Source organism: Mixophyes fleayi, chromosome 3, assembly GCF_038048845.1.
Source record: "Mixophyes fleayi isolate aMixFle1 chromosome 3, aMixFle1.hap1, whole genome shotgun sequence".
NCBI lineage: Eukaryota > Metazoa > Chordata > Amphibia > Anura > Limnodynastidae > Mixophyes > Mixophyes fleayi.
The window spans coordinates 57,543,396-57,557,455 of NC_134404.1; the positions used below are offsets into that span (position 1 = coordinate 57,543,396).

A 14,060-nucleotide genomic window follows, 5' to 3' on the forward strand; every position below is an offset into this window, starting at 1 on the left:
TATTTGGCACTCCCCAGCGCTTTTGGGGTGTCCCCCATAATTGTGCATTAATATTTCTGGCTGTCAAAAGTCATATCTGTCAGCAGTATCTACTAAATAATTTGTAGCACACCTCAGTGTTTTTGGGGTGTCCTCCCTAATTGTGCATTAATATTTCTGGCTGTCAAAAGTCATATCTGTCAGCAGTATCTACTCAATAATTTTTAGCACTCCTCAGTGTTTTTGGGGTGTCCTCCCTAATTGTGCATTAATATTTCTGGCTGTCAAAAGTCATATCTGTCAGCAGTATCTACTCAATAATTTGTAGCACTCCTCAGTGTTTTTGGGGTGTCCTCCCTAATTGTGCATTAATATTTCTGGCTGTCAAATGTCATATCTGTCAGCAGTATCTACTCAATAATTTTTAGCACTCCTCAGTGTTTTTGGGGTGTCCTCCCTAATTGTGCATTAATATTTCTGGCTGTCAAAAGTCATATCTGTCAGCAGTATCTACTCAATAATTTGTAGCACTCCTCAGTGTTTTTGGGGTGTCCTCCCTAATTGTGCATTAATATTTCTGGCTGTCAAAAGTCATATCTGTCAGCAGTATCTACTCAATAATTTTTAGCACTCCTCAGTGTTTTTGGGGTGTCCTCCCTAATTGTGCATTAATATTTCTGGCTGTCAAAAGTCATATCTGTCAGCAGTATCTACTCAATAATTTTTAGCACTCCTCAGTGTTTTTGGGGTGTCCTCCCTAATTGTGCATTAATATTTCTGGCTGTCAAAAGTCATATCTGTCAGCAGTATCTACTCAATAATTTTTAGCACTCCTCAGTGTTTTTGGGGTGTCCTCCCTAATTGTGCATTAATATTTCTGGCTGTCAAAAGTCATATCTGTCAGCAGTATCTACTCAATAATTTTTAGCACTCCTCAGTGTTTTTGGGGTGTCCTCCCTAATTGTGCATTGATATTTCTGGCTGTCAAAAGTCATATCTGTCAGCAGTATCTACTCAATAATTTTTAGCACTCCTCAGTGGTTTGCGCTCAGAATGGATTCAAAGCAGTCCACATATGATCTAAATGAGCAACCAGGTTCTGTCACCAGTCCTGATGTTAGTGTTCCCAGTACGTCATCTGGCCAAGGCGATGTCAAACAACATAGTGTTTTCAAATTAGTGCAAAAAACAAAAACCAAAAAAAAATTTACTGTATTGAAGCGAAAAAGAAGTGTAACTGAGCAAAAGTTAAGTGACGATAAAAAAAAAATTGCAAGCATGCCATTCTACACATGCAGTGGCAAAGAGAGAATGAGGCCTTCACCTTTGGCTATTAGTGGCAGATCCCAAAAAGTTACCCAGGCTACAATTGGTGCACAACTACTGTTACGCGTCAAAGCTGAGCTGCAAGATACCAGTGAGGCATTACAGGAGAATATTTGCTCTGATTCACAAATGACAACAATCCCTGTGGAGAGTCCATCCAACAGTGGGATGTCTAATCGTGAGCATTCTGCTGATGTGTGCCTTAATAGCCCGAGTGTAGCCGGTGATACCCAAATTGAGGATGCCACTTTGGAATTAGAAGAGGATGAGGGGGAGATTTGTGTAGGCGACGAGGGCGCTAATGATGATGTTGATGATTATGATGCAGACAGATACCAAATTGCCTTTCTCAATTTCTATTTATATTCTAGATTATATAACGGCTGAATAGTTTTCTATTTTACTCCTAGTGGAGAGAGGATCTGATGCAGACAGATACCAAACTGCCTTTGTCCATTTCAATTTATATTGTACAGTATATAACGGCTGAATTTATTAGTATTTTATACAAGTGGAGGGGGGCCTAGAGAGACAGAAACCAAACTGGCTTTCTCCATGTCAATTAATATTGTACAGTCTATAACGGCTGGATTTTTTTGTATTTTATACAAGTGGAGGGGGGCCTAGAGAGACAGAAACCAAACTGTCTTTCTCCATGTCAATTAATATTGTACAGTCTATAATGGCTGAATTTTTTAGTATTTTATACAAGTGGAGGGGGGCCTAGAGAGACAGAAACCAAACTGTCTTTCTCCATGTCAATTAATATTGTACAGTCTATAATGGCTGAATTTTTTGGTATTTTATACAAGTGGAGGGGGGCCTTGAGAGACAGAAACCAAACTGGCTTTTTCCATTTCTTTACATATTTAACTATAAGTGTAGGGTGTAATATACATTCAAAGACGATGGCTGCATTGCCAATATGCATAGATGGAGAGGAAGACAATCTGTTTTGTGTGTAGAATAGGCCTACCAACGAAGAATTAAACTGTTTTTTTGGATGATTTATTACCTCAACAATTAGATTACTTGTCTCTAAAACAGTTGGAGCACTAAATTGGGTTAATTTAGGCCCAAAAACATGGATTTTCCAAAAAAATAGCAAAACAAAACCAAACAAAACCAAAACCAAAACCAAAACACGCAATGGCGGTTTTGCAAAACCAAAACCAAAACCAAAACACGACGGTAATCCAGATCCAAAACCGAATCCAAAACCAAAACACGGGGGTCAGTGACCATCTCTAATATATATATATTACTCTCTCTCTCTCTCTCTCTGTATATATATATATATATTACTCTCTCTCTCTCTCTCTCTATATATATATGTATGTATGTATGCATGTATATTACTCTCTCTCTCTCTCTCTCTCTCTCTCTGTATATATATATATATATATATATATATATATATTACTCTCTCTCTCTCTCTCTCTCTCTCTGTATATATATATATATATATTATTCTCTCTCTCTCTCTCTCTCTCTCTCTCTCTCTCTCTCTCTCTCTCTCTATATATATATATATATATATATATATATATATATATATTACTCTCTCTCTCTCTCTCTGTATATATATATATATATTATTCTCTCTCTCTCTCTCTCTCTATACATAAATATTTCTCTCTCTCTCTCTCTCTCTCTCTCTCTCTCTCTGTGTATATATATATATATATATATATATATATATATATATATATATATATATATTATAGTATGACATGTGGAGTGAAATACTGCATGCTTGTATCACTGACCTTTTCATAGTAAATTACTTCATATTCCACCACTGCATCGTTAGTCTTCTCTGGTCCTTGAAAAGCCAAAGTGACGCTGTCTTTGCTCTTTCGTTCTTTCAGGATTACATTGACTGGGAGAAGATTTTAGAACATTAGTGTCAGCACAAATTAACAATGTTTACAACCTTTTCGAGTTTCTTATAAATAAACATAAGTTAATAATTTGTCTATCTTCAGTTGTGTATAACAGTGTAGTACATAGAAAACGGACAAAAATCTGAAAATCAGATAATAAATGCAGAACACAGTCATGTTATAAATTAACATTTAACACTGAAATATTTTACTGATGAAAAATGTTATAAGAATATAATAAATGTAACAACATGGAACAATGGAAAATAAATGAACAGAAACAAAAACATTACTAGTAGTGTACAATAAATAATAGTATGCATAAATTATTTTACTACACAGTGAAAATGACACATGGGGCTAGATTTACTAAAGGGCTGTTTTAGGTGTTTTTTTTCCATTTATTAAAGACCAAATTGCAAGGAAAACAGCTGAAAACAGCAAACCACATGTAAACAATTTGTAAAGTGGTGGTTTCACAAACCACCACTTTACAGATTGCTAACCTGATTTTTAACATGATCAAAATTAGAGATGCTCACTGACCCCCGTGAAGTGGTTTTGGTTTTGGATCTGGATTAGCTTTGTGGTTTGGTTTTGGTTTTGGCAAAACCGCCCTTGTGTGTTTTGGTTTTGGATTTTTTAGGAAAAATCCTAAAATATGCTAAAATCACATATTTTTGCTCTTTTTTTGTTCCTACATTATTATTAACCCCAATAACACTAATTTCAAGTCATTTGCAGTCAATTTTGGCAACCTCACAGATCACAATATTAATTACATACACTTTCGGACAAATACTACAGCGACCTGGCTGGATGGTAAGCGACAAAGCAATGATACAAACACATAGCAGTTCCTAGCACATCTAGGACACATTGTCACACAGCAGTGGCAGAAAAGAAAAGTGGGGGTCCACCCTATCTACCAGCCCCTTTTATGTTGGATCTTAAGGAATTAAAAACTCCTGAGATCCAACGACGTAACAATGGCGTTTTGCCTCGTTTTCGATTCCAAGGGTGCGCGAGAGTGCCCCTAAGTTCGGATGTGATTGGTTCTCAAGGAACCGAGCCTGAGCATCTCTAATCAAAATACAAACAGCCAGATTTACTAAGCTGCTATTTGACAAACCGCCTGCAAAACAGCCAAAACAAAAGAGGTGGTTGTTAGAGGTGAGATTGCTCACACTGCACGCTGTTTGAGCTATATTGCCATTCAAAACATAAGAGGAGGCACTAATGACTTATGAATTATGGGGGCAATCATCATTTATTGATTAATGGGCAAAATACATTTAAAATTAACTTATGGGGCAAATTTTATGTTTCATTATATTAAGGGGAAAAATGATTGTATTGTATTATGGGGGCACTACGTACTGCCACATGTGGGCATCATAAATATTTATTGTCTCCATTAGCAATCTAATAGTATTGCCCCCTTAATCTAATTTTATATTCATGTTGACCACATAACATAAGAATATTATCCCCTTAGTATAAAGAAAAATAAATTGTGCCCCATAAGTTAATTATACATTATTTTTGCACCTTAATCGATAAATAATATAAATAATGATTACCCCCATAATTTAATAAGTCAACAGTGCCTCTTCTTATATTCTGAATGGCAAGACAGCTATCCAATCAGAAGCAGGTATTAAAAAGGTGTCTTATTCTGGGGGTTTTGATGGCAGTTTTAATGGCGGTTTTGACTAAATTGGTGGTTTAGCCAGCAATCTAGTTGTTTTCAATCCACCAGGCATTTAACATCCCAGCCTCAAGTTGCCCTATAGTAAATGTGGAGGTTTGCAGTACCTAATGGCCAGCGATGTGTGGCGGTTTTCACAGAGAACCGTATATCTTTGCATATGCTGACACCTTTACATAAATGGGAGCAATGCACTTGCAATTATTTAATATATAGATGTAGAAATATTTTTGCCAATCAGAAACTCATTATTGTTAACTACATATGTTAGAAGAAGCATTATACCACTTGGTAAGTATAAACCATACGGGCCTACACAGCCAGGTGGCTAAGGTACCACTATCTAAAGGGCGTTAAGGCAGTGTATTTAAACTGTCTTCTTTCCTATTTCCTGGCTGCGCCACCTGTCCATCAATCTCATGAAAATAATGGAGGGGGAACTATGGGACAGTATAAATGTTGGATGCAGCATTCGCAATGCCCTAATACAGCACATCTCTGAAAACCCACCAATCACTGTAACATTGTCTTGCAATTTCATGGCTACTGCAAAGGCCAAGATGACATTAAGAAGGAGGCTATAGAACTGCTGCGGAAATACCCCCTTAAAAGATAGAAACCATACAAAACCTTTATTATATGAATGTTTGCATTTTTCATATGCTTGGACACAGGGGCAAGGAAAGAACTCAGAACTCCCAGCATATACAGGTGGCATCTAGGAACAGTGGTTCCCCTAAGTGAGGGCATTAATAAGTGATGGATATGCATTTATCAGTTTACATGAAGGAAAGTTATTTCCTCACTATTTGAGGAACTGTGTCTATTAATAATAACATGGGGGCATTGGAGGAGAGTGAGAAAAGTGCCAATATGATCTGAATAGGTCCATTACATTTGGTAGCCTCAGATCCATGAAGCCTTAAATCCAGAACAAAGTGCCTGCATTTTATCTGGGCATCAGTTACTTGCATTAGTGTATCTGACAGACCTGATGCCGACACATGATAAATGGGAGTTTACACTTTTCACCTGTACACTACCACAAAAGTCAGAAAAATACAACACATTGCCCATCCGAGTGGCTAGTATCAGCAGAATGCATTCTGGTTAATACTATACAGAGCAGAGACCAGATGAAATGTAATGTGCACAAGCCATTCTGGTGGTTAGTGTACAAAGCAAACCCCCAATCTGGAGGCTACCATGTAAAGCAACCTCAACTCCGGTAAGAACCTGGGGCCTGATTCATTAAGGAACTTAAATTAAGAAGTTTCTTATTTCAGTCTCCTGGACAAAACCATGTTATAATGAAAGGGGTGAAAATGAGTTTTCTGTTTTGCACATAAGTTAAATACTGACTGTTTTTTCATGTAGCACACAAATACTTGATAGCTTATTTGTACACTGAAATGTAAAGTTGATATTTGTGTGCTACATGAAAGAACAGGCAGTATTTAACTTATGTGCAAAACAGAAAACTCATTTTCACCCTTTGCATTGTAACATGGTTTTGTCCAGGAGACTGAAATAAGAAACTTCTTAATTTAAGTTCCTTAATGAATCCGGCCCCTGATTAATTGTTCAGGGCCCCCATAGGCTAATATGCATGTAGCACCCCGTTGCCCTATATTAAAACCTTACATTTTCTCTTATACTTTAAAATGAATTTCAGCTCATACAGCTCACAATTTTGCACCCCCAAAAAGCCTTGAGCCCCAGGCTGCAGCCTAGTCAGCCTATTAGATGATCAGGCCCTGACTCCGGTGGTTAGTGTGTAAAGGAGATCTACATTTATTATATAAAGTAAACCTGAAATTTGGTGGCTAGCTTATAAAGCCCTGGTGGCTAGTGTGAAAGGCAGACCTTCAATCTGGTGGCTCGTGCAAAAAGCAGGCGTTCAGCTAGTATACAAGCAGGGTCCTCACTCTCCATTTACTCATTCAGTTAGTGCACACTCTTCTGCTTGTAAGGAGAACTTGCTGGAGGCAAGAGAGGGTGAACCCTTCCATCAGGTAGACCCTGAGCACCATACTTGAGTTCCCCAATGATGCCCCTGCTTACACGAACGAGAGAGCAGTATATGACACAGCAACAAGGCTAGTGGTTTTTTATCATGTACTGGTGTATATACCACTAGTGGGCATTTATAAAAAAGGGATGCACAGTTAACTGTAAAAAAAAGATGGTGTAACCTATAGCAACTGATCAGATTTTGTTTTTTTGTCTAGTACAGTTTGGAAAATGAAAACAAATATCCATATAAACATGAATCTTTGTTATGAAAATAGCAACAACTTTCCCATTCTGTATCACCACATTACATTCTAGGAGAAAACTCAGATAAAGGTTTGATGTCTGGCAAATCTAGATAGAACCATAACAGAAACACAGTCTTAGAGTGTGTAACATCAATGAAAAAGTTCTCACCTACTTGACTTGTAGTAATATTGACAGAAATAAATTGCTTAGGACCAGAGCTGAGCTCAGACACACCGTTCAAAGCCTCAATGTCAAATGTGTAGTTGGTGTAAGGAAGCAGATCTGTGATGAGTACACGAGGATGGAACAAACCAAACTGTCGAGGAATATAATGGATCCCACTTCCACAGGGGCTGCACTTCTGCCCTTCCATTAGGCACCTTCGGCAATGAACGTTATACGTGACATCCATTCTGCCCCCAGAGTCCTCAGGGGGGCTCCACTCCATAATGACAGATGTCTCGTTGACGGTGGGAATTGCATTATATGGAGCAGATGGAGGACCTTAAAAAAGATACAGGAGAGAAATATAGGTGGTGGTGACATTTAGTGAGTTACAGCAAATCAGGAGGAAGCACACCTGTCCAAGAAATCACCAGTGACACCATAGCAGATAACCTTTATACAGACAGGAACTATTCATCATAATAGGGCTTTTAAAGGAATACTATTAATCATTCCCTGATAGAAACACAGATTTTATGACAGTTACTGCTGGGAAGTTCAACCTCTGTCCCATTCATCCCAGTATTCTGAGCATCTCCCACAATCCATCTTCCTGTCACAAATCGGATCTAAGGATTCCGTTATCAGAGGCTTCAAAGCAAGTGTGTCTATCAGGTTTCTGACAAGGGACACTCCCTTGTACAATCACCCTGGACACCAGCCAAGGACCAGAGTACAGAGTGTAAGCTGAGCAGATGCCAAGGGTTTCTTCTCTTAAAAGCCCAAAATGATTCATTTTAAGCTGTGCTTGTAAACAGACAAAAACATCTCTTGATGCGTGATTACGCATAAGGCAAATTATTAATGAAACTTCGCTTAATTGATCGATAATGTCTACAACAGATTTTTAAAACAGATGTAGAACAACATACTATTAAAAATGTATAATTAGCAAAGTGTTAAAAGGAAAATATACTTTATTACTGAGTTAGAATTATAGAACTTTCATTCTATTGTTCAATAAGTTGTCAGTAAATTAAAAATTTGATTTATCTGCATTTTGTATATGAAGAATGGGGTTATCTATCTTCCAATCACTTTAATGTTCAGATTTTTTGCATGTCCTCCTGCAACGTTGAATAGATACAATGCTCTATATTTATGACTTTCTCCTACGCTATTCAGTGCGTATTTATATCAATAGGCAGAGTTGATTTTTTATGTTGTCTTTTGAGGCAATACTAAGCTGGTATCTAGATAGGTTTATATCAGTGAAGAGAGCATAGCACAGCTTTATCATGTTCTTCCTGATAATAAACATATGCTGCTACCTTTCTCCTATAAGGCAAAGATAACAAATGAAATTAAGTACTGCATCAGAAGTGTGTAGTTACACAAAATGTCACACCAACACTGGTTACGCTGTTAAAGTGAACTTTTCGCTGACACAGAGAGGAAGCAGCAAAATTGTGGAGATGAAAATGCAGCCCAACAATCATACTTTCCTACTATTTTCATAGAGGTTTTAAGCTTGCGAGCAGGGGCCTCTCACCCCAATGTATAGTTTATTTATACACCGTCTTGTTTTCTTACTATGTTAGTTCCCAGTTATAAAGTACTGTGGAGCATGCTGGTGCTTGTTAAATAAATGTCAATAATAATAATAATAGTAATAATTAATTATTATTATTATTATTATTATTATTATTAAGAGTTCTCCGCCCAATTATATCATTTCAATAATCTTGCTCCACAAAAGTAAATTTCATTTCTGCTCCACAGAACTAGTTGTGCTCTCTTTACTCTGCAAGGAATGTCGTCACACTGCCCAACGTTTCAGTGCAGCTGGTGCAAACTCCAGCTACTCTGTAAATGCCAACCCCTCCCATTGCACGTGACTCATTCAGCATTTTAGGCTCCCCCTTTGCCTTTGGTGGAACTCTAGGTGCATTGCACTCCTAAATAGGATTTAGGATAGGATAGGCCTGGCTGATTTGCACACTGTGTTAATTGTTCTAATTACCCATCACTGACCTGGCATATTTCCTGACCATCCCCTCCCGCTAATGACCCTGATCTTTGGCTTAATTCTCAGTTCCACACCTGTACCTGCTCTGATCACTTGCCTATCCTCAACTATGATTCTGTCTTATTCCTCTGTGTCCTATCTTTGCATCTGCTGCTTTGTGGAGCAAGCATAGGGACTGCAACTTGTGGGGGTTCTGCAGCAAAGCCTATCACTTCCATGTAGGGAACCCTGGCATAGACCGGACTCTCACTAGACCCCATGCTGCAGTCTATAAGCCTGTTACATACTCCAGGGGTTCAGCTTCAGAAAACCGGCCATTGTTAAGTAGATTATGGGTGTGATATGGGCAGATCAGAAGTGGTAATAACAGGAAAATGCACTACAAGTAAGAACAATTGGGAAAAATATATGACATAAGGCAATCCTTATTATAAAATATTTTACTAATATTACTATATATATATATATATATATATATATATATATATATATATATATATATATGTACATAACTAAGAAAGCACAGCTGCTAAGCATTAGCCAGATTATATGAATGCTTTTTTTTATCATGTATAACTTGTTCTTTATGATGTATTGGCGAGTTATTATCCTCTTGCATTACTAAACAAAGAACTGAGCATATGGAAGAGGCTTACCTTTGTCTGATGCATGGATAGCATTACATTTCACAAACACTACATGATTAGTACTTTATCATATGGTTCCTGAGTACCTTTAATATACTACGTACAGTACTACACAGGTATGTCCTCTATTAAAGGACACTTGTTCTTTATGTAGCTACATTAAAACAATTTACTTGTGTAGGGTTATATTATAACATAAGACCTGCTAAGAGTGCTTGTTTAGATAGCAATTCAGCAACAACATGCAGCTTTATAAATGGAAGTAGTATGAAGAGTAATATGTACAGAAATAATGGCAGCATAGCTGGCAGCCTCCTCTAATTTCCCAGATAGCCCATGTTTTCAAAAACTTGTTGATGGACATTTTTGCTTTTTTACTTAAAAGCAGAGAACAGATTAGTGCCAGGCCAGTGGCAAGGCCTGCCATTAGGCGACATGGGCGATTGCTTAGGGCATAGCAGACCCAAAGCCACCCACCTGCAGCCACGGCTGTTGGATGATGGCCTAGATTGTCTATCGGATGATCTGCAATACAGGGCTTATTGGGGCTGACCCTTTGCTGCTCTGCTTCCTGGCGGCTGGCCCAGGCACCAATGCACTGTGTCACAGATCTGTTCCTTCCCCCCCACCTCTCCACCCTTTCCTTACCTTCACCTCCCTGCCCCTTCCTACTCCTCATTTGATCTCCACCTCTCTACTGCACTCTGCACGCTGGCTGGTGCAGAGACCACAGCAGTTTCTTCATGGATAGTTAAGTGTGTTGGGGAAGGGGGTGTATTAATGTTATCTGGTGGTGGGGTATTAATGTTACCTGGGGAGTGTATTAATGTGATTTGGTAACATTAATACACCCCAGATAACATTATTATACTTGTGAGGACTCACAACATTAGCTCCAGACGAGATGTGAGTATGCTGGTGTAGGAGAGTCCTGCACACATTTTGCATAATGCCTTTGTAGTATGTCTTAGGGGGAAAAGTATGTAGGAATTTTACACACTGCTTCTCACAGAGATGGTGCATTTTCTCTGTATGCTGATTAACCTGTGATGGTAAGCAATCATCTATGTCACCAACATCACAACTGGATCTAATGGTGTATATCACAGGACAACTGGCCTTGCTTTATCCAGCGATTTGAGCTAGACGGTTCCTTTCTTCCTGTAGGACGTTTCCCTACACTCAGTATATACATCAGACATCATCATTTGAGAGGCAACTTCTCTTTGCCAGGCGGCTTAGATCTAAGCAACTGTGCTGATTATAATTGATAAATTAAGCATGACATATTTTGTATAGTGTTTCATAGTGTATAATCGAGTGCTCTCTATCCACTATATGGAGCTGTATATTTTGTAGGCTTCATCTTAACAGTGGCACCACACTTACAATTAGTGTACATGACACATTTTATGAATACGTATTTGTTAGTGCCACTCTTCAATAAATATAATTCAGTAAACCTTCTTTTAGATAACTTACGTGTACAGGATGTAGACTTGGGGTCGGACTCTGCCCTGTAGAAGCCCTTCTCACATGTGCATTCGGCAGAGCTGTCCTGCAGAGAGTAGCTGTGGGGTGGACACTTAGTACAGTAGGAATCGGTAAGCAATGCTTTGTAGAACCCTGGACGGCAGGCTGGAATACAAAGAAGAGCACATGGTGAAATTGTGGACTCAAGCAGCATAAATGAAAACAGGTTCAAATAACAGCCTGCAACTGGAAATGTTCACTTCATTACTCGTTTGGGAGCGGAACTCTGCATGTTTCTTCGTCAGAATTTGGCCTTGTGGTTCTCCCCTGTAATTGTTATTCCACCCAGATTTTACCTATCATTTGTGTTCTGCCTGTACCTTACATATCCTATCACACCATAGAGCAGAATGTTGTCCTAGCTCTAGAGTTAGACTATAAATGGACTTTCTGCAAGGAACAAAGTATTATCTCCTCACTTCATTACACAGCTGACGCTCCTGCCGTTTCCTTAGGGCAGTGTCCTAATGAGATCTGATACAGGTAAAATATGACTGCAGACATTTCAGCTTGTGTGACATCACTGGCCCTAGGAAGGACCATATTGCCCAGCACCTCACATAAACTAGACCTTTGCCGATAAGGTGTGCAGGTACCATCAGTCTGTGAATTTGTGGAGCCAAGGGGGGCAGTGACCATATGTGGAAGTCTTGCCAAAAATGATTTCTTTTTTTTAGGTCATAGCCTTCCATATCTAGATCACTTTTAATATATCTTAGGACTATGTAAAAACTCTTTACTAAATAATGTAAAGAATCCTTCCCCATACAATCTTTGATAGGTTAGTTTAACAGTAGAAATATAAATGGTGAGTAAAAGAATATTATATAAAGATATTTTTATGGCAGCAAACGCTAGCTTGTGTGCATATATTTCCTAGAAACTAGTTCATACATAAGTGCACTCATATCTTCCGCTTTTGGGAACTAGCACCATGAAAAAAATCTATGCACAACTTTTTGTAGGTTATGGATGGAATACACGAGTTCAAACTCATGCCTACTATCACTTTAGACATACATGCAAACAGTCCTGATTTAAGTGGGATAGTCTAATGGACTGTCCTTCTAACCCACCAAGGAAGACTTTTGCCCTGAATGGTGGCAGGTATATCTCACTTATTGCCAAGTTGCACAGCAGTGCAACAGTGCACAGGAGCTGCAGCAATGCGGGTGTGTATTTAGGGGGTGGAAGGGGACATGTGACGCGACAACTGCCTCAACGTTACAAGGTCATGCCCCTTCCAATTCCCAAAAACAGAACATCAAGAACTATAATTTAGGACAGTCACATTCATATTGCTCCTAAAATAATGCTTGGTTGAGCTTTGTAAGTGACCTTTATTGTTTGTATTGACATATCATCATCATCATCATTTATATATAAGGCTGGTATCACACAAAAAGGGAAATAAAGAGGGATAACTTCTCAAACAGTGATGGGCAGCCTGATAGACTTCAGGTGCTGCAATGGTGGCCCTTTAACCTTTTAAAGGACCCACACATTACTCTTAATAATCAGGTAAAACAATACATATAATTAAAGAAAGGGACATATATCTGTAATAACATATCAGCAGTCATCTTAAACAAATGTTATAAGCTAAGACAAACAAACATAAAATCCAAGACATTTTCCATCAAATGTCTAATCACCATAGGTTCAGACTTCCATGCAGTATGTTTGAAACTGGCCCTAAACGCTGCTTGCAGCAACTTAACAATTTCAGTTGCAGAGCATCCTGTGTGAGACACCCCATAGGCAAAACCCATTCATTTTAATAGGGCAACATCTTTAAAAAGAAAAATTGGAGGAACTAATGCTATCATGTGACACCATACTAAAGGTTCGGGGAGAACATTTTAGATTGCAATAAATAATATTTCTCTAGCTTACTGTGTTATATTAATGTTAGTTATAGAGCACAGCGCATATGACTAAGGCACTTGAATGGCACGCATTCACAAACTATAAAGAATGAGCATTTCAAAGAAATCTTTGCCTGGAAATTAGCGCACCTGGCAAGTGGGTTGACTGCTTTGGCCTTTATTATATTTTATTATACGCCAGCCTAGAAAACAGTTAGAACAACAATAAACACATTATGTATTTAAATGTAGGCTGTGCATACCGTGTTCTTCATTGTTCAGAAAGAAGCAGCCCATAGAAGATTTGTCCTATATTACAGCCCTGACACATGACTCTTTAGATACAGGAAAAACTGCATCAATAAAACATTGTCTCCTTCTGCTTCAATGCACTGAAAATCAAGGACACATTTTGCTGCACAGATTCACTGGGCTCACGGAGAGAACTAGAAAAAGGGGTGAGCGGAGATGAGGCTGGAATGGGAAAGAGAGGTGCGTGTGTAATATACCACTGTGTAGTGCGGTGAAAGCAGGATGTGAATGAATGGGAGTGGGATGTACAATGAGAAAAGACTTGTAGAGTAGTTAATAGAAAGGGCTTAAGTTAAGCACCTGAAATGACATCATGCACCATGTAGTGCACTCTCATATCTT

The 14,060-nt window shown here is 38.5% G+C and overlaps 1 protein-coding gene across 2 annotated transcripts in view; it reads right to left on the minus strand.

The window, feature by feature from the left end:
- The window catches only part of LOC142143581 (ephrin type-A receptor 3-like), a 174,192-nt gene that overhangs the window by 87,971 nt on the left and 72,161 nt on the right, over nucleotides 1–14,060 (minus strand). For both annotated transcript variants that reach the window (XM_075201529.1, XM_075201528.1), the window contains 3 exons: nucleotides 11,488–11,643; nucleotides 7,333–7,668; nucleotides 3,075–3,187 (listed from right to left, as the gene is read on the minus strand). In XM_075201529.1, coding sequence (XP_075057630.1) covers nucleotides 3,075–3,187; nucleotides 7,333–7,668; nucleotides 11,488–11,643 — 605 coding nt within the window. The remainder of the gene's footprint in view (nucleotides 1–3,074; nucleotides 3,188–7,332; nucleotides 7,669–11,487; nucleotides 11,644–14,060) is intronic.